Source organism: Lutjanus erythropterus, chromosome 23 (assembly GCF_056507025.1).
Source record: "Lutjanus erythropterus isolate fLutEry1 chromosome 23, fLutEry1.hap2, whole genome shotgun sequence".
Classification (NCBI taxonomy): Eukaryota; Metazoa; Chordata; class Actinopteri; order Lutjaniformes; family Lutjanidae; genus Lutjanus; species Lutjanus erythropterus.
Window position 1 is genome coordinate 24,334,729 of NC_139339.1, and position 20,264 is coordinate 24,354,992.

General features: G+C 40.8%; 1 protein-coding gene across 3 annotated transcripts in view; it reads right to left on the minus strand.

Annotated features, from left to right (window-relative positions):
* afap1 (actin filament associated protein 1) overlaps positions 1 to 20,264 on the minus strand; it is a 121,286-nt gene that overhangs the window by 14,532 nt on the left and 86,490 nt on the right. For all 3 annotated transcript variants that reach the window (XM_084712492.1, XM_084712494.1, XM_084712493.1), the window contains exons 4-8: positions 11,963 to 12,071; positions 11,106 to 11,317; positions 10,825 to 11,004; positions 3,693 to 3,779; positions 2,665 to 2,740 (exon numbers count right to left, since the gene is read on the minus strand). In XM_084712492.1, the coding sequence (XP_084568618.1) occupies positions 2,665 to 2,740; positions 3,693 to 3,779; positions 10,825 to 11,004; positions 11,106 to 11,317; positions 11,963 to 12,071 (664 nt within the window). The remainder of the gene's footprint in view (positions 1 to 2,664; positions 2,741 to 3,692; positions 3,780 to 10,824; positions 11,005 to 11,105; positions 11,318 to 11,962; positions 12,072 to 20,264) is intronic.

Genomic DNA, 20,264 nt, shown 5'->3' on the forward strand with positions numbered 1-20,264 from the left:
GGCCAGAAGTTTTTGGCGAGTTTAACGACCACTGTAGTTTCTCCTACACGCTTGGAAGGGGAGGGTGAGGCGAGTGGTATTCAGTTTTTTTGCAATCTGCAACCTCACCACCTGGGTTGCAAGTACTGCTTATTTTCATTGTCAATTAATTTGTTGATTATGTTCTCAGTTAATTGATTAGTTGTTCAGTCTATAAAATCTCCATAACCTGAAGATATTCAATTTACGATCACAGAAAAGTAAAGAAAACAGAAAATATTCATATTTAAGCTGGAATCTGAAAATTTTTACTTCATTTTCTTTAGAAAAATTACTCAAACTCAAACTCAAAATCGCCATGGAGCTGGCTTATCAAGGTATAATGACCACCGCTAATAACAACCTACTTGCTGATATATCACAATATAACACATCTTTTCTGTTTAAAAAGTAGTGTGTTTTTTATGGCTATAGTGTGATCTCAAGCACATAGCTGAAGGTTACATGGTTTGTTTACATGACAGGGCAGAATTACACATATAAATGATTCACTGTGGACACAGAGCATCATAGTTACCTGGTAGTCATGAGTGTCTTGGTGCAAGTAAAGCCAAGCCAGGTACTATATTTAGTCCTAACATCAGTAAGTGCATCTTTGTGGCAAGGTACACAACCTGTTATCATGTAATTTAGTCAGGACACAACCATCAGCTAAAAATGCTTCAAATGAAGGGAGCTTTTTACTTTCTTTCCCCATCCAGGAGCACAACTCTATGACTGTGAGAATGATGACTGCTACATACTGAACAATGGCTCTATACATACCTTGGCCAGAAAGGTTAAGACCCTCCTCCCTGGAGAAGTAATCAACACTTTTATATGATTGCGTCAAGCTCATCTGGGAGATCATTGCTGATCCCGTTTCTACATTCCTCATGGTGTCGCAGCAGTGACACATGAACATGACTTACACAACCAAGTCCATGAATCACAGCTCTGTGCTGACTCCATAAAAAACCCAACTGGATTGAAGATTTGAAATTAACGGCTGGTGCGAAATCGGTTTCAGACATAATGCTGGAAAAATGAACCAATCTTAGAGGAAAAAAAACAAGAGTGTTAAATTTTAGTTGACAATCCAAATAACTGAGCTGACAAGTGAAATGAAATGTCTCTCCCCAAGGAATTTTGCCTGCTGAGCAAACAAACGGTAAATAATCAGAGATTATTTCATCCGTATCTCTTTGTTTTGGCATCTAGTTCGGCAGGGGGAAGACCATCTCCGTGTAAAACCCATGTTAAATAAATCCAAATGCTCATTCTTCATGCCTCATGCATTGTTATTAAAAGCTGACCTTTCCAGAGCTCGTGGAGATTCCCCTTGGAATCATGAGACAGATTAATGGTGGAAAGACAGCTATAATATCTCAGGATATAGAATTGGGTCCAAGTTGAGAACAATTCTTTGTTGGTTTCAAGCAACAACAATATTGATAATGTCCTACCCCTCATTTAAATTTAACTATAACTATTATTACTTCAGGGCTACAATTAATGGTGTTTACAACACTGCATTGTGTGATTGCAGAGTTTCATGATGGGGATTTTACTCACTATTAAAACAACTGTATTCTAAACTAAACATCTAAACATTTGCAGATGTTGAAACATCACACAAATTGGACAAAACAATCTTAACTCAAGGCCCACTTACAGGGTTTATCCAGAGTTTTTAACGTATTATAAAGAACCATCACGATCAGTAGATACTGGTGATGGTGACTGGTCACAGAGATGGACCTGATGACATGCAAGCTAAAGATTTGTTATGATTTCACTTTATTACTAATAAAGACTGAATGATATAGTTGAAAGCTCTAAAAATCACTGATGAAGACAGGATGATACAGTTGAAAGCTCTAAAAATCGCTGACAAAGACTGAATGATACAGTTGAAAGCTCTAGAAAATCGCTGACAAAGACTGAATTATATAGTTGAAAGCTCTAAAAATCGCTGACAAAGACTGAATGATACAGTTGAAAGCTCTAAAAATCGCTGACAAAGACTGAATTTTATAGTTGAAAGCTCTAAAAATCGCTGACAAAGACTGAATTATATAGTTGAAAGCTCTAAAAATCGCTGACAAAGACTGAATTATATAGTTGAAAGCTCTAAAAATTGCTGACAGACTGAATGACACAGTTGAAAGCTCTAGAAAATCGCTGACAAAGACTGAATTATATAGTTGAAAGCTCTAGAAAATCGCTGACAAAGACTGAATTATATAGTTGAAAGCTCTAAAAATCGCTGACAGACTGAATGACACAGTTGAAAGCTCTAAAAATCGCTGATGAACTGGATGATATAGTTCAAAGTACTGGAAATCACTGATGAAGACCATAAAAGAAACAGCGTGCTTACAATACTGACGTCTTTTCTGTTGCTTCTACATGTTACTTCATCCATGGTCTCTATTATTGCTCATTTTTCTTTTGATTCCAATTAACCAGAAACCATTATTTTATATGCACCAGAGAGGGATTTTCCCAGGAAAGTCCTTCCAGACATTTTGTGTTTACAGCAAAAACTTTCATGATGTAAACGACTCACTTCAGTTAGCAACAGATGTTCATTTTCAAGAAAATGTTTGTGATTATTTGGTTACTGCTGCTGTGGACTCTCACCTTGGTCCTTGCAGTCGCTGTGTCCGTTCTCATGAGTCACCTCCCCATCGGAGCTCGGCCTGTCACACGAAGCCTTCTGACAGGGCAGGAAGACCATACACAAAAAGAAGAATGGATGCACAACAAGGTACAAAGTGAACAAAACTGTACTTTCCTGGAAAAAAAGACAGGTTGACAAAGACATTAACGTACAAACACAGCTGTCTAATTACACTGTACACTATAAAAACCTTTAAGAGCATCTGCAACATGTTATAGATTAGTAATTAGGCTGGGCTTGTGTTTGCTGTGCCAAGTTGGGAGCGGTTTGTCGTTAAAGAGACCTCTGATGTAGCTCATTTTCCACCACCAAACACACGTGCATATGTACAGGCACACGTGCCTATGTGCCAGGTACAGTATGTATCCAGCGTTAAAAACTGTGATTTTACCTGCTTTTCCCAATGAAAACCAATAACGCAGTGTTTTCCCTTCAACCCCATACATTTTCCCTCCTGTGCCAAATGGAATTAAGTGTGGGAAACAGTTTTCACAACTCATTGTGAGTCTGTTCTGAGTATGCCAAGAAAAGAGGCCCTTACGGGATGGAGGAATATTAGCAAAGTTTGTCTGCCACAGCAATATCAACCCAGGATTATTCAGTTCAGTTAAGTCCTCACTGACATGTGGGGAAGACTAAAAACTGTATTGTCTTTCAGACCTTCAAGACTTACCAATATTTTACTGGTGGGACAAGTACAGAATTGACCCTTCTTAAGATGAGAGCCTGTCGCTGGATTTGATATCATTACATCAAATCTGAATTGAATCTGAACTACCTGCACACATATCAAATAGTCGACAATGTCAGCAAATAGCTGGTGGTGGAGACCAAATATGGAGCTAAAAAAGGGTGAATATTGGACTTAAACTCATCTGGTGAAACACAAACTAAACTTTACACTATGCCAGCTTAATGTAAATAGGCAACTGATTGTTACCATATTAACATATTATTAGATTCCAGCAACTGAGGCTAGTGTGTTTACCTTTTCCAGTTCGGGTTTGTGCACAGGTGATCCAGATCCAGCTCCATCCAAGTCTACGCTCCCATTAACACACACCTCTCTCATCACCTGGAAAACATAAGGAAACACAGCATTAGCTAATGAGGCTGCCGTACACACTGAACAAGTGGAAAGTCCACACGCACACACATCCTGATCACCGCCGAGGGAGTTCAGCCTATACGCTGCCATGTCTGGAATGTCAGGTCCTAACCGTGATTTGAACACATGGGTGGATCCCCCTTTTAAAAATCCTAAAATATTTCCTCACACCATTGCCACATAATTAAGCAGCTCATTCCTTCAGCCTAGAAAGCATGCCTGGGGTAATGTGGGCCACATGTACGGTGAACTCCCTCCTCTCTCATATCCCATCATGCTACTGAATGGCAGCCAAGGGATCATAAGGCAATACGGCCCATGCAGCGGAGTAACTACAGGAGGTAGAGAGCGTGCATGCATGTGCGGTAGGAGCTGGTGGAGGGGTGGGGGTGTCTGCTACACACATTAGACACCACAGAGTTTTACTACGTCCATGGAATCCTTATGCAATAAGGTCCAGCAGGGGTGAATGAGATCTGCAGGGCTCTGGACAGGGCGCCAGTGTGCATTACCGTGACCTCGTTGGACTTCAGACCTGGCAACCCTCCGTCAGATCTGGCAATCCGAGGCGTGCGGCGGTGACAGGGGTGTGTGTAGATGAGCGGTGGGCAGTGGGAAATGAGATTTCAGTTGAACCGCTGTGTGCGCAAGACGGCTAATGCACTCCCTGACACACACACACACACACACACACTCCTCGTCTACTCCGCAAGCATTCTGAACCATCTCTGGCCGTGCAGAACTCCTCAGCTCATTGGTTTTGGCTTGGAGGGAGCATAATTGGGTTTCGCGGGGGAAATGACAGACTGTGGCTCCATGGGTTTGGCTCCGAGAGCGGCTCAGAGGCCGGAGAGTGGGACAGACAGCAACATCATGTCTATCTTCCATTGGAAAGCTATGCTGCCAGACTGGGGTGCTACGCAGGTCTGATGATGTACTACAAATCAAACTTGAGGAGGTGGTGGGGCTCTGTGTGGTGGCTCTGGGTGGTGAAACACCGTTTTCAATAAAGGAATCTGCCGCTGATTGACAAGTTGCTGCTGCATACGTTAGACATTGAAGTGGTTTTTATACATATTCATGCCCCAGGACCTCACATTTTTCATTTTTCATGCTATAAAATTAGCTAGAAGCCAACATATTGTACTATTTCAACCATATCAAAGTGAAGTGAAAATTTGAAAACTTTATGTTTTTCAGTAACAGCAAATCTGCCTTGTTTTTAAAAAGTATTTGATGCCTTTAATCACTTGAGATATATTTGGCAAAATATCAAAAAAAAAGATTCAGTCTTTATAATCATCATTTGAGAGCATATAACAGGCCTTTTTGTTGGAGATCAGCATCATTTTTATGGAAATTCAGCTCTGTGCTTAAACCATTTGCCTTTGGCTGCACTCACCACACATCATTGATGCATGAAAACTGAGGGTCTTTTAAGAATTATTGTAATTTTATCTTTATTTGTTCCATTCTTCATGAATATTGGGTGCATGTTTATGTGGTTTGTGCTGCAGAATGCTGGAAGAGTGTAGAATAGCTGCGCTATTTGTTATTATTTTCAAAGGAAAATGAGACTGAACAGCGAACAATAAAGTTGACAATTATGAAAATGAGGTAAGACTGAGACAAGGAATATCGTGCAACAAAGGTCCTAGCCAGACGCTAACCGGGGATGTTTTGGTTCTTTTGGCTGTCAGGGCGACCCATCTGGATTTTTATATTATTCCACTGCTTTATCAGAGGCTCTTTGCAATTCAGCAAGCACTTCCAACATCACAAAACAGTACACAAAGTGCATCATGTTGTTAAAAAATATCAATAAATCTAAATAACCTGGCTCCTACAGTGTTCAGTGACATGGTGACTTCTCAGGGTTTCTGGATCAGTCTTTATTTTGGGGGACCAATATGTGGAACTTCTTTGCCCACAGAGCTTAAAACTAATCATAGGTTAAATCATTTTAAGTTGAAAGAATTTAAAGTGGGATCAGAGGTCATGAATGATCTGTTGCTTGGAGTTGAGGTTTTTTTTTTCAGTCGAGTGAGATTCTTCAAGTCAAGCAGCTGTGTTTTGTTTTTTTGTCAGACGGTGTGCAGTATACTTCTGTGGAGATTTTGGTCCCCAGAAATAGCTGCAGAGTGGGTGCTCCTTGTGTTCCACTATGTCAAGTTACCCCCGTTGGCTATGTGAAGATCTCTGCAATACTTACAAGCAGTGGCAGGCCCTGCCAGACCCAGGCTGAGTCTGAGTGAAGCCTGGGTTTTACTCCCAAATGTCAGCGCAAACCGACAGTTGCACACATTTAGTAACCATTGTTTTGAGATGGTGGAAGCTAACCAATGGAAGAGAGACCTAGCCTGGTCAGATTCCGTGATAAGAATATCTTCCACCTTCTGCTTCGAAGTGGCGAATTTGCTGCTCACAGTACATTACAATATAATCTCGGGGGGTTAACTTTACTTGTTCACTTATATTACATGAACTTGTCACCTTGAATGTCCCGCCAAAATTGAACAGCCAAATCTGGTTTGACTGACAAAATTCTAAGTTGGGTACAGTTTTTCTGCATTTTTAAGGACCCTGGGTATTACAAATGAACTTAGGCTATAATTGCTGTATGTGACATTGACTTCTCCCTGTAACAATAAACATTTAATAAAAAAGTACAATGATGGTGACATACACAGGTTAGCCATGCACTGTTCAATATGTTGCAACAATGAAGCACCAGGGGTTGGACTGTCAAGGTGGCAATTGAAAGCACACTTAAGCAGGTAGGATGTAAATACAGAAAACACATAACTTACTTTCCTTAAACTTAGTGCAGAAAAACAACAAGAAAAGAGAAGTTAGAGGGGAAGATATTACATCAGGCAGAGAGACAAAGAAAATCAGGTCATACTGTAGCAGGAGGCAAAAGGGGGATGAGGTAAAAGAAGGCAGAAAGGGGGAAGGGAGGTTCATGCAATTTTCAGAAAAGGACTGGGAAGGTTTAAGAGAATGAAGTAAGGACACAATATAGACGTGTGTTCCATAAACACATCGTTAGCAGACAACGTCTGGGAGAATCATTACTGTAACTAGCAGCCTTTGGAAACCTTAGGGTACTCTCCCAGTACACTTCCCCTTCCCCCTTCCTTCCTTTCATCTTCCTCTCTTTCTCCTCCTTCCTCTCACCTTGCTTCTTCTTCCCTCCCTTTCCTCCTCACTCTTCACCAACTCTTCCTCTCTCTTGCCCTCACGTCCTTTTGCAAAATGCCAAGTTCACGTGGCTTCACTTTTGTCCTGAGGACACACTGTTGGCTGGCTGCTTCGACGAGGGTGGGAAATGTCGTAAGAAATCTTTATTTCCATTATCCAGATCGGTAATTTGAAATGCAAGAATGGCTGTTATTGAAGTTTTATGCCTCTGGGTAGAAGACGGGTTCCAGAGAGGTGGAAAAAAAAATAGAAAAGCTGGAGGAAAAAGAGGTCAAGAGACAAAAGAAAATGTGAGGGGAATAATGGATAAATGAGACTCCTACACTCAACAAAAACATCAATGCATGACGTTTTTGCTTTTCTGTGTTTGTTTCTCTAAAATCTTGTTCTCAAATTTGCTCAAATCCGTGTTACTGAGCACTTCTCTTTTGCCAAGATCATCCATCTGCCTCACAGGTGTGGCATATAGAAATGCTGATTAAACATCAGGATTACTGCACAGGTTTTGGACTGGTCACAATGAAAACAGATACCTTTTTTTCCCAGGAGGGCAAAGTCAAGACCCACCCTACACTGGCTCTGATTTGTTGTCTTCATTGGGTGGGTTGGTTAGGTTTAGGCATGTGGAGTGACTGGTTAGGGACAGGATATGAATATCAGGGTAAGCCAGTCAGACTCAGAGTAGGATGGGTCATGACTTTGCCCTCCTGGGAAAAAGAGTGTTATCTGTAGCTCTATGTAAAATAGTCATTTGAGTGCCTTACAATTTTTTCGAAGGAAAACTGCACAGTTTAGAGTGTCTTCTTTATTTTTAATGTGTCACTGGACATCTGGAACTCAAAGTGTCAGTGTATTCAGCTCTCAGTACTTTTGTAGCCACTGATTGAATCCTCTGCATCCCTGTTTGACCTTTCAGGTATCTGCTTTATTTTACTGTTTCTGTTTTATTTGTTATTTGTTATTTGTTAGTTGGTGTTAGTGTGGTTTTTGCCCATTGTAAAAGGGGCTTAACACTGATTTTAACAAGTTTGTGAACAGAATTTGAGAAATAAACCTTTGTGAGCACAAAAAAATGTCTTAGGTCTTTTACTTCAACTCATGAAAAACAGAAGCAAAAACAAAAGTGTTGCGTTTACATTTTTGTTGAGTGTTAATACCTAGTGGTTCTAGAAACACAATATCCACAGCTAGACACCGTTCCGACACACCCTGTGGCCGGAGGGAGCACAGAGGAGGCCAGGGAGTCGACTACACCCTTACTCTGCTGCTAATGACACCAATACAGCTACAGGACTTTAAATCCAAAGGGTGTGAGCGCAGAACGTCAGCCAACTGGATGTGATGACTGCTGATTGCAGCCATGGTGTTATCAGTTCAATATGTTTCCAATATTCATGCACCTGACTAAATATGCAAAGAGAAACAGTTTCTCCAAGCAACAATTAGTGTGGTCGTTACCAAAGTTTGGGTGGTTCAGAGATTTGTATATTTTCACGGGTCTGGTTGCGACCGCCTGCAGATACCTCGGCCCCAACGAGGTTACCTGCGTCCGCCAATCAATAAACAATGGCTAATTACTATGCGGAATGAGTAATTGAATCAAGAAGGAAAACACAAACTGTTTTGATCTGTGTTTCCTGACAGCCATAAACATGAAATAGTTGAAACTTGAAGAAAAAGAAACACTGCAAATAAGAAGACTGGTGTTTCCATCAATGGTCTGTGGGGCAAAACTGCTCCACAGTTAACAAGACCTTCGGTGAGTCATGAAAAAAATTCCAAAAGCCTGTTGGTAAAACTTCAGCAGAGGGGAACTCAGTTGGCAGGGGCGAGCAGGCACAAATGATTACAAAAATACAGTTGCACAAATGGACGAGGTGGGATCTTAAAATAGCGCACAATATGCAGTCAAGGACAAACAAGGAATTCCATGAGAATCTCAGGAGTTTTCTTTTAAATCCAAAGACCAGATGAGGCCCATCTTTCCTCCTGCGATTGAAACAGAAAGAGCCTGGAGGCGCTGGCAGCGCACTAACAACAAACGGACGCAGGGGTTGAAAAGCAGAAAGTACCGGAGCCTATTTGAAGTCGGCGGGGTGGGTTTGTTTTGCAGAGTTGTCGAGCGGCCAGACGGAAAGATCAGAGGGTGAAAGAGAAGACGGGGGGATGACAGAGGCAGAGAAAGAATGTGTGAGAGACGGAGAGACGAGGGATCAGAGGACTGGAAACCAAACATCTTCACATCAGAGTGAAACCACCACCTGTTCATAACAAACTGGTCGTACAATAGCAGGAAAAGATCCATCCTGAAGAACAAACGTCAAGTTATTCTTATGTTGAGAACTACACCCTTTATTCTTAAATAAGAAAGAACAGAAGTTACAGTGCACCTAATTTTTACCTTCACGACAACAGAAACTTTCTCAAAAACTTCAACCCAACCTGAACTGTGCTACAGAGAACTATACTACGCACTGATGACCCTGGTGTACAGCATCCTTTCCTGTGTTCGTCTGCTCTCTACTTTATACGGTGAGACACATAAAGCTGTAACATCTGAAACTCCACGGGAACATCCACATCCCCACTGACATTACTGTCTTTCAGAGGCTCAGTTTTAGAGCTAGGTACACGTATCATATGACACTAGAAGCCCTAAGATACCAATGTCATGGTATCATGGCCAATTGTCAGGAAGGTGGTGAAACACTCCCTTGACATCTCACCTCAGGATATCTGAATGAAAATGGGCTTCTGGATACACTTATAGACATGCCCACTTTTTACTAATCCTACCTATGAATAGTTTGTTGCATGCAGTGTAAGTGTTTTATGTTTGCCTGTTGTATTTGAATATTCCTGCACACTGGGGTGTCTAAACAGTATTGAAATTGCATAAATTCAATTCAATGTGTTCAACTGTATTTATGTGTGATGATGGTAGTTCCCACAGTAGCCATTTGATTGTTGTGAGAACAGTTTTAACTCACTGTATAAAATAACCTGCAGTGGCCTCTAGGATAAGCATGCCCTTATGAAACTTCACGAACACAAACTAGACACCTGGAGCATTCAGAGGATGGATGGCTTTCCTATGTATTTTGACAATAAGTGGGTCTCTGAGCAACCAGAGCAGAAGTGCTTGCCATCCAATCGCTAATAAGTTGTTTGAGCTGCACCTTGAATAAATTTTTAGGGTTCCAGCTTTCTGATGGTGTATATTGCTCCTATGTGTCATATACTGTTGACCTGCTATCCCCACTAAAGATCCCTTGTACCTCCTAAAAAAGACAAAAAAGGAAAGATCTAACATGGTTTCAGGCTTTATACTTTAAGACAGGCTGCTTGATACACGAACGTGATACAAATATTAATGAAAATTCTTGGATTTGTAGACCAGATGTTACAAACTTTAAGTAGATTAACAAAACACCTAAGTCACACAAGTATCTTTTGGCCATACGACACAGACTTCATCAGCAGATGACATTTGTTCAGTTGTATCAAACCTGTAAATGCCCAGCACTTTTTGGACTGCTCGTCCATGTTGGCTTCAAAGTTGAGCTACACAGACAGATATTTATCTGCTGATGAGGACCAAATGATATAACTTAAAGTTCCAGGACATGCAAGTGCTCATTTAGTGCAGATTATTTTGTCAACTGCTGTTTCCAACTTCAAGAATGTTCAAAGCACTGTTCTATGTAGCAGTACAGAACCACATCTCTGCTCAGACTGCTCTTTTTCTGCATGAATGGTCGGAGAAGTGGAAAATATGTAAGAGAGGCTTTGGGGTTTATCATTTTACCTTGAGCCACTCCTCGGCCTGCTCTTTGCTCTGCACAGCCAGCACCAGGGCGTCCGCCCCCTGGTGGACGATCTTCAGCTCATGCTTCTTCTTCTTGCCATCTTTGGGGATGTGAGTGATGCTGCACCCTGACAGGGTCAGCTCCATCTGGGGGGTGTGGTCTTTGGAGGACTTGTAACACTGGAGGGAGAGAAAAGGCCAAGGTTAAACTGGAGGAAGTAAACATGGCGCTGCTGTAATGTTTTCTCAATCACTGTTGGACTAAAGAACATTTTCCTCACCAGCAGTTTGTTATCTTTGATGACACAGAGGAGTTTGGTCCACTGGCCAAAGCGCTTCTTGCGCAGCAGGAATGCACAGATCCGAGCGTCCTTCACCAGGTCCATAGACGCCTCTTCAGATGGCCACTGGTGACGCATCTTCTGGCCTTTTCCATCCTCCTCTTCCTCATCGTACGACTCATAGGAGCTGCTCATGGCGTCTGAGTCATAGTCTGAGAGGGAGGAGCAGAAGGCAGAAGGGAATAGATTGTTTTTCATATACTGGCTTTTATTTTCTATTAATTAAATGAGTTAAGCTATAAATGCACCTTTTCTTTTCACACCACCATTCTAGTTACCTTGTGAGCTAGCTGGATAACTATTCTATATAACTATATATAACTATGAATATCCAGGTCTTCATAGTTCACTCTCCTTTTAAAAGTACATAAACACACTGCTCTCCAAAGACTATCAATCAGTTCCCTGTACAAAGCATGTTGTACCCACTCTGCAAAGCACACCTTGCTCAAGATCTTGGATTATGGACATATAATCTACAGGTTTGCCTCTAAAAACCGTCTCAATAGACTGCATCTACTGTGCTGCTGTTCGCTTTATCACTGGTGCGTTTTTCCAAGATTAATCCATGTAACCTGCATTCTCTAGTCAGCTGGCCATCACCCTGCACCAGGCGGCTGATTGACTGCAGCAGCGCTAATTGTACTTATGTTTCAATGTTTTGTATCGACCCGCCTTTTTTTGCTGCTTCCTGGGCAAAAGAATTGGTTCTCCATTGACTTATCTGGTTAAATCAAGATAAAATAAAACAAATAAAAAAAACTGTACTGCAAGTGTACCGCAGTGTTGTCACTCACTGGAGGTGATGTATTCAGGAGCCTTTCCAGGACTTAAAGGGACTGCTTCCTCGTAGTAGCCTTCTGGTAGAGAGGAGCTGGGCAGAGGTGGAGGGCCGTTGTTTGGAGGCTGCAGAGAGAACACAAGTTACCATTGATTCGTGATGTGACTGACAAATGATATGCCTGTTTTCATCACTAAAAATTTAAATGACACTTGCAACATTTTCAGTGATTAGAATTTAACTGATTTGAACTGTGTTTAGTACTTTCAGTCATTTCAGTGCTCAAACTTTAATCAGCCCTCCATTCTTCACTGCATTTTACAAAAATCTCATGTTTAGTTACTGCTAATATTATATACTTTTTCAGGGCCTAATACCAATACAGATTATTAGTAAGCAAATAAAGTGATATTTGGAAATGACATTCATTTGCAGCAAAATTTAAATATCAAAGCAAAAGCGTAGTTGATATGCCTTAAAGCCTATGTCTTATTAAAATAGAACTTTTCAACATTATCTTAAAACAAAGCAGTTATTTTGAGACTAGAGATGTTATAGAAAGGTGCTGATGTTCTCACACAATGAATAATTAGGCCGTCAGAGGATTTATTAAGATATTTCTTGCTGTTATACTGCAGGAACACAAAGAGACACTGTGTTTGGACATGTTCTCTTTGGCACCACACAGTCCAACAAATCCAGTTGTTCAAGCAGGGGATCAACTGCGCAGCCTGAAGGGATCCATCTTGGCTGGAGATGTGCAGCGTTTTTTCTTTAACGTTTCAACTGTGGTTATAAACATCAAATCTGGTAATCTGACAGCTCTTAGAGATTAATGTCTCACTGGTTGGCAGAGGGGGCAAAAGTGCTCAAGTAGAAGTACAGATACTTGTGTAAAACCAGTGTTCTGTCGATTAATGCTGCCTTGTCGAGAAATGCTACCTTAGCACAAATCATGACTTTAATAACAAGGGCTGAACAATTCATTGAAATTTTATCAAAATCACAATATGACCTATTAAAAATTTCAAAAAGCAGGAGGCACAATAATAATTAAATGTTATTGTGTTACAGAGATGTTGATGTGCTTACACAGGGGTGTCAGAAAAATATCTAAAGTATCGAGTATCGCAATATTAGTTTTTGTGATACTGCTTCACTGTATTGTGATATTTTGATACATACAAAGATTTTTGTCAGTGATTAATTTTGGGTTGTGTTTAAATTCCTGACTTCAAAACAGCAGTACTTTTATCTATATTCACTGTTCCAATTGCATAAATAGTAAACTTTTTTAACACAAATGTTATGCGTACGTTGCTACAATATATCACCTTGCTTACAGTATTACGATATATCGCAATATATTGAATTGTAACCCCTGTATCATGACACATTGTAATGCAAGATTCTTGCCAATACGCAGCCCTACTTACACATATTCTTAAGATTTAAGAAAATATTTTTCTATAAGTCTGTGATGACTTGGCGACGTGTCCAGGGTGTACCGCACCTCTCGTACAATGTCAGCTGGGATAGGCTACAGCCCCCCGCCGAGACTCGTCAGGATATGTGGCTATGGATAGATGGATATTTGTGTGGTACAAATCACCACATCATTTTAAGGTTTTTCAATGAAAATGAAAATACTGATGTAAATATTGCAAAACATATCGGAATTAGGTATTTTTTCAAAATCATGTATCCGTATTTGGAAGTGGGATTATTTGTTCACAGATTAAACAACCGGGACCTTGGTTGGCTCCTCTCTAAAACTGATCTCAAAGCATACTTAATGTAACATTTGCACATTGTGATGATGCCATCAATTGTTTGCAGCTGCTCTGGAATTCTGGCATTAGGCGATTCATTTTATTATTCACAACAGTGCTTTTCCAACAGTGACACGTCAAAATGTCTTCTGTAATAAAGGACTAAATATGGTGGTTGTCACTGACTTTGTGGTATTGTTTGACCCTAGCAAGACAATGTGTGATGTTACTGAATAACAGCTTGCAGGAGCCCAGTGGAGGGTAGCATGGACCAGTAACAGCAATGTTTCTTCTGGACCCTCATTCTAATAAGTACAAGCCAAACCAGAGAACCTCAAAGTGTGTGAAATATTGTCAAACTGTCAAGACCTTATAAGGCCACACTCACACTTTTCACCAAGACGATGACCAAGCTGCGATGGCTGCAGACTTTTTTCTTCTCATGGAAAACCCCTTTGATTTCTCTTTTTATTTTATTTACTGGTGGCAGCGCCTAATTTTCCGCTGCTTCTAAAGGGGAGAAACTCCATAACTCTTATAAAACCCCATATTGCTATGGGCCATTGGTTACAGCTGACCCAATCAGGCGTCAGCGCTGCAGTGATGTCAGCAGCTGTTGCTGTAGTAACGTGGAACATTCATAAAAAGGTTTGGCTGACATGCAGCCTCATTGGCTAGCTTCTTCAAAGTGCAGAGAGTATGTGTCACTGTGGCGTGACAGTGGACAGTCGGTTGGCCATAATTATGGCACTGCTGTAATGAAAGAGAACTATTGAATTTAGTAGAATCCCAAGAAAAAAAGGATAATCTATTAGAGAAGATTACACTTGTCATTTTCCCAAAGATGACCCGTAATTTTCTTTTTGGTATATTCTATTTGGCCTAAAAAGTTTAACTGAATGTTAGAATTTAGTTATATTTCTAGGAGTTATTTTATTACTCTGTTGGGTATAGTATGAATCCAGGTTAGCTTTGGGAGTGGAGTTGATATATCATTATTTTTTCATATTAATATGACATTTACTGAGCATGACTATATGGTTGCAAATAAGAGGGGGAAAGAGATTTATTTTTCTATTTATTTAAAAGGGACCATGCTCGGTTTATAATGTTATGGCAATTCATGGTGTATTTCTGCAAGTTTAAGTTATAGGGAGACACCAAATTTATATTTTGGGTCTCAAGCTGAAAAAGTTTGAGAACCCCTAGTTTAGAAAATTAACCTGACACACCGAATGGTTTGTTACACAGAACTATCTGGGAAGTCGTCCTTAGAAACTGCTTGGAAATGGGCAGGCACTTTAAAAAAACACTTTCTATCACACTGTCTGTCATGAGCAGAGATAGTGACAGAATCTATCAAGAAAATCCTTCAGTATCATTCTTTGCTCTTCTTTCATTGAGGGAATACTCTCCAGTTCTGATGCTATCACAGTATCTATGCTAACCTCTTCAGGAGCCACCATTGTTTGTTCGAGACAAGTCACTTCCATGGATGCTTCCATGTCCACTTTTGGTACAGACACAAACGAATAACTTGAAACTTGGCAAGATGGATTCTTGCGTGACTTCCTGTCTTGCAAGGTAATTTGAAAATATGTTAGATAAAAAGTTGCAACCAGCCCTGTGGTCTTTGCATGTAGTGAAGGCAGAAAATGCTGAAATGACATAGAATGAAGACCCAAACATATGCACGCACATGGCCCAACAGTGCTCTGATGGGCAATTCTCGGTCTGTTTCACTGGCCTGAAACACCAATTTTATCGGACTGCTTACTCTCCAAAAACTCAAATCAACAGTGAAGCACTAGGCCATTAGTTAATATGTGAGCCATTTTTTTTACCATTCAATAATAGGCTGGAGTCCAGCCCTAAAACAAACAAATTCTGGAGATGAAAGATAAATGCTGATAAATACCAGACCTACAACACCATTGGTCCAACAGTCCATTAAAGAAGTTTAAAACCCCCTGACCTGAATTTTTATCAATCCATTTTTTCCCACTTTCCCCATTTATTTTCTTTCTCAAGCCAAATGTCATAGTTTTCCTTCCCTCCCTCTTTATCTGTCCTATTTCACTCGTTCTCAAAAAACGAGTCATTTAGATTCCAGCCTCAAACTTGTGATTTTTAAGGCATTCTTGGCTCCTCATGCACAATGCAAAGTTAAGTTTCTTCTCCTGTCTCTTGTCTCAGTAAATACATCCCCTCCCCTACATTAATCCTCCTCTTCATCGCGCTTGTTTCTCTTTTTTTCAGGGCCTCTATAGCAGAAACCTTATCGCATCTCCTTTGGGGGAAACGGCGGTTCGGTGAACTCATTTCTTGGCAGTGATACGCTGCCCTGCTAAACTCCAGCGCCGCCAGCGTTCTCCTCCCTACCCCAGCCCTACAAAGAAAAAAAAATCCCCCGGAGAGGAAGACAGAAGGAAAGAAAGGCAGAGAAGCGAAAAGAATGAAAGCACTCAGCCTCGACGGTCAAACAATAAGGCACAATATCAGGTTTGAGAAGTGGATATAAAGTAGACTTGTTTGTGTTGGTGGAGGCAGATTGTTGAAATTAAGTCTGCAGCTTCATATCTTGCATCACATTTACTTCCTTTCCAAGACTTTTAGGCGACAATACCATTAGTAATCATGCAGAAGTCTATTGTTTGGGTAAGCATGTTTCCCTGAGTGCAGCAGAATACATTACATTACACTCCAGAGAATGTGATCCCATTGCTCTGCTATGTAGTGACTCAAAGCTTCGAGGTACTGGGTTGAGGAGAGTGTGTTTGCAAACACTGCATACACACATACTTGTATACAGATGCGCGTTTAAACGCACAATCCAACTTTTCCTTTGCCTTCATTCCCTGAAGCAACAGCTTGGCTGTATCACACAAGTCATCTGCAGATCAATTACGCTGCAGCGCACTGAAACTAACAGGAGTTCACTGCGGTCACAATGCATACCGCCCCTCTGCTGACCATAAACACACACTGCAGAAAAACGCCAACACACAAAGGTCCATATCTCTCTGCAGTTGAGCTCTGATCAGCTTCAAATGCACTAAAGATGGGTCATATTCCATCCAGTACAGATCTAGATACGGGCTAACTAATCAAGCGTCTATCTTGACAAACCAGTTTCCTTCATCTGCTTCAAATAAGATTAGATTAGATGGAGCTGTAATTATGCTTTGGCCAAAATATGAAGACCAGACGGAAGATTGCACAATGAGTGCAAGTGCCTTCACCAACAGACGAATTCAATATTTTGAACAAAAAAAAACTTAACTCTACTTCCTAGCTTTTCCCTCATGTATTCCCAATTGACTTTAGAGGTATTCACAAATTTAAAGCCATTATTTCCAATAGAGAGCAGATACGCTCTCAGGCAGCTAATCTTTCCCAAGGTTTAGCATTTAAAGCTAAATACACTCACCCCCTCAATGGAAATTAACACTGTCATTGTCTAGATGACAGTCTTTTTAAATGCCAGTCTACTGTGCATGAGTCGAATGTGTCCTGAAAGTGGTCTCCAGAAGGCTGTCCATGTGTGCGTCCATTTGGGAGTATAATCCAGGCTTAAGACTGCAGTTCAGCTGACAAAACCTGAATAGTCTCTGAATAAGATGAGGCCACTATGTGTGTACTGTTACCTTTTCATTTTACTACACACAGACATGGAAAAGTTTATGTATCTGCCTGCTTGTGTTTCCCAGAGAAATGTTCTTCTCAGTTGTTAAGTGAAAGTGAAGAAAAACTTCCGTTCCAATAAAAAGTGTAAAATTGCCATCAAGAGCAAGGAGGATGAGGAGGCTTGTCCTGTCATGGCCTAAATGTTGTACTTTCCTGAAAAGAGTACATTTCTATAGAGGACACACTGCTACAGCCATGACAAGAGCAGCATGTACAGGTCATGTGCATGGATGCATATCAGAAATGTCAGAATTCCAGAGTCATAATGTGTAATTAGGTAGTGGTAAAGGAGTCCTGACCTTGGTTTGGATACTTTGAGTGGGAGGTTTGTCTGCTGCTCCGGCCCTGGCCTGAAACTCTCATCCAAACATTTATGCCAAGTATCAATTTTTGCCCTGCGTAGGAGGACTGGACTTGAATAAATGTTTCTGCCACGGTGCCAATGAGACGCTGGAATGGATAAACTGAGTGGACACAGGAAAGCCACTCCCTTTGGAAAGCAAAACCTGCATTTCCAGTGATTTTTGGCAAATTATCCAACGTAGAGGCACATATGTTTCTAGCTGGCGCCAATCCTAACAGATTTTTTAAATTGTATTTGGCGGTGAGCAATGCTGAATGAAACCAGTTTGACTTAGTCAGACTGATGAAAGACCACGTCACTAAGAGGAGGACTTTAAGGATCATCAACAATTTTACATGAGTGGCAGTTTGAGCACTTTCAAGGCCTGGTTGGGCCTGGAGTTGTCCTGACTGAACCATCAGGATAAAAGATAGACACTTGTGATGAAAAAATGACAAAAAATGGTACAAACTAACTTATTTAAAACATAAAGGCTGTAACCAACTATGACTCCTAAGGGGTATTCAAATTTAGAATTATGTTGTGTGCTTTTCTAATTGGAAGATAAAGCCAAAGTAGAAACCCCAAAATACATCAACTCTGTTTACTTTTGGATTCTGGGTCAATTTTGGAAGAATTCGCCAGCCATGATGGGGTGTTTTGTTCCCAACTGCAATGGTGAAGTGTTTTGAATTTGTCAGAGCTCTGCTTTGAGTCACTGGCTGGCATCCTCTTGATAGAAACAAAACTTTACCTTTCAAGAAATAACAAGTCCTTACAGGCATCAAAAAGACTCTTTGGAACCAATGTAGGCCTCCTTTTAGATAAAGAAGTTTCTGGCAGTGAAAGACAAATGGTAGTTCAGATTGTAGTTAATTTAGAACCTTTAATTATTTGAAGGACACATTGCTTTTAATGAGAGTTTCATAAAATATTGTCTAGACTTTTGGTTCCCCCAAGGTAAGGATTATCAGCAAAAGACCTTCTAAAGGTTTGCTTAAAGCTTTATTTATCTTGAGGAGGGTTTTGCTGAGGCCTACGTACTTTTCCAGCACCACCCTGCTTCACAGTTACACACATTCACATCTGGGAGCTGCACAGTGCAACCACAGCCTTCTACTGTTGGCCTCCGGTCGCCATTCTACTTGTACAACTGGAGGTTAAGTGCCACGATCAAGGTCACCTGGAGCTATATGAGGGAGGGGTGAGTGTTACTCCTTCGCTTTTCTTGACCAGATTTTTGCAGCTGGTCCGAGCTGCCTCTCTCATTTCCAGCCACCCATATTTATTCAAGCACATGTGTTTTCAGTCTTGTCTCTTGTCAGTGCTCAGATGGACCAAGGACTGACCAACTGTTTCAGATCAGCTGTTGCAGTATTTGCCGGTTTTCAAGCAGTATGCATCCTCATCAAACCTTTAGAAACACACAGTAACGCAGACAGTCAAAGAAAGGACAGACAAGACAAAATGTGGACAGATATCCATGCACACACGTGCCCTTCCCCCAAACATTCTTCAAAGCTTAAGCATGAGGTCAAGCAAAGGCAATGAGTTATAAATTGATGCCAGACTGCAAGAGAAGATGAAAGCAAGCAAAAAGCAAAAGACTGGGGTGCTGGCTACGCATCAGCCCCAGGGTTGACCCATGCATGTCTTGCCTTTGTCCCAGGATAACCTTGAGACAGGTAGCTTATAAAGCATGGAGTAATGGTGACAATTCACAGCTTTTACTGGATCGGCAAAGGAAGACTGAAGACTCAAGTCTTTGCTCTCCAACCTCAAGTAAAGACAGGCAAGCCCTGAATCAAGTCCCAAGTAAAGTCCCAGGACCTTAACTTTAAAGTTCTAGTCCTAAAAAAGTCATAATGCAATGCAAGTTTTGCATACTGCAACTCATCTTTGTTGTCCAATGCAAAGTTATACACAAACTAAATTATCTTTGGTATCATTTTTTCCAACTGGAGCTCAGTAACATAACATTAGTTCTTCCTCTCCTGCAACTTGATTGGATGTTGTTGGATTGGTTCAAACATTGATTTGTAGCACACTTTTTAAATTTTAATCTTTGGGCTCGGGGGAAGGAATTAGTTATTTTCAAGCCAAAAGGATCAGGTCCAAGTCAAGTTGTCGAGGGGACAATACAGATACTTGCAAGTCTTTCTTTGATTTTGGTAAACTCAAGTCAAAAGTCATCAAATTTGTCTGATTCAAGTCCAAATGATGTGGCTCAAATCCATTCTGCTCTCCAGTACTTTTCCGCGGTATATTCTGACCACTTAAGTTTATTTCAGTCATTTTAAATGAATGTAGTTGTTAGTCAAAGTTAGTCTTCCTGTTTAAATGGCTGCAATGAAGCATCTAATGGAAAAAAGTAACATGCTGTTTGCTATTCATTGCACCAACATTTAGACATGCCGGGAGAACTCTGTGTGTATAAATCTCTATTATCAGCAGGAATTTCGTGATAACAAATATAAAGTGGTTGCAACAGTGGCAGCTGTCCAGCAACACTACTG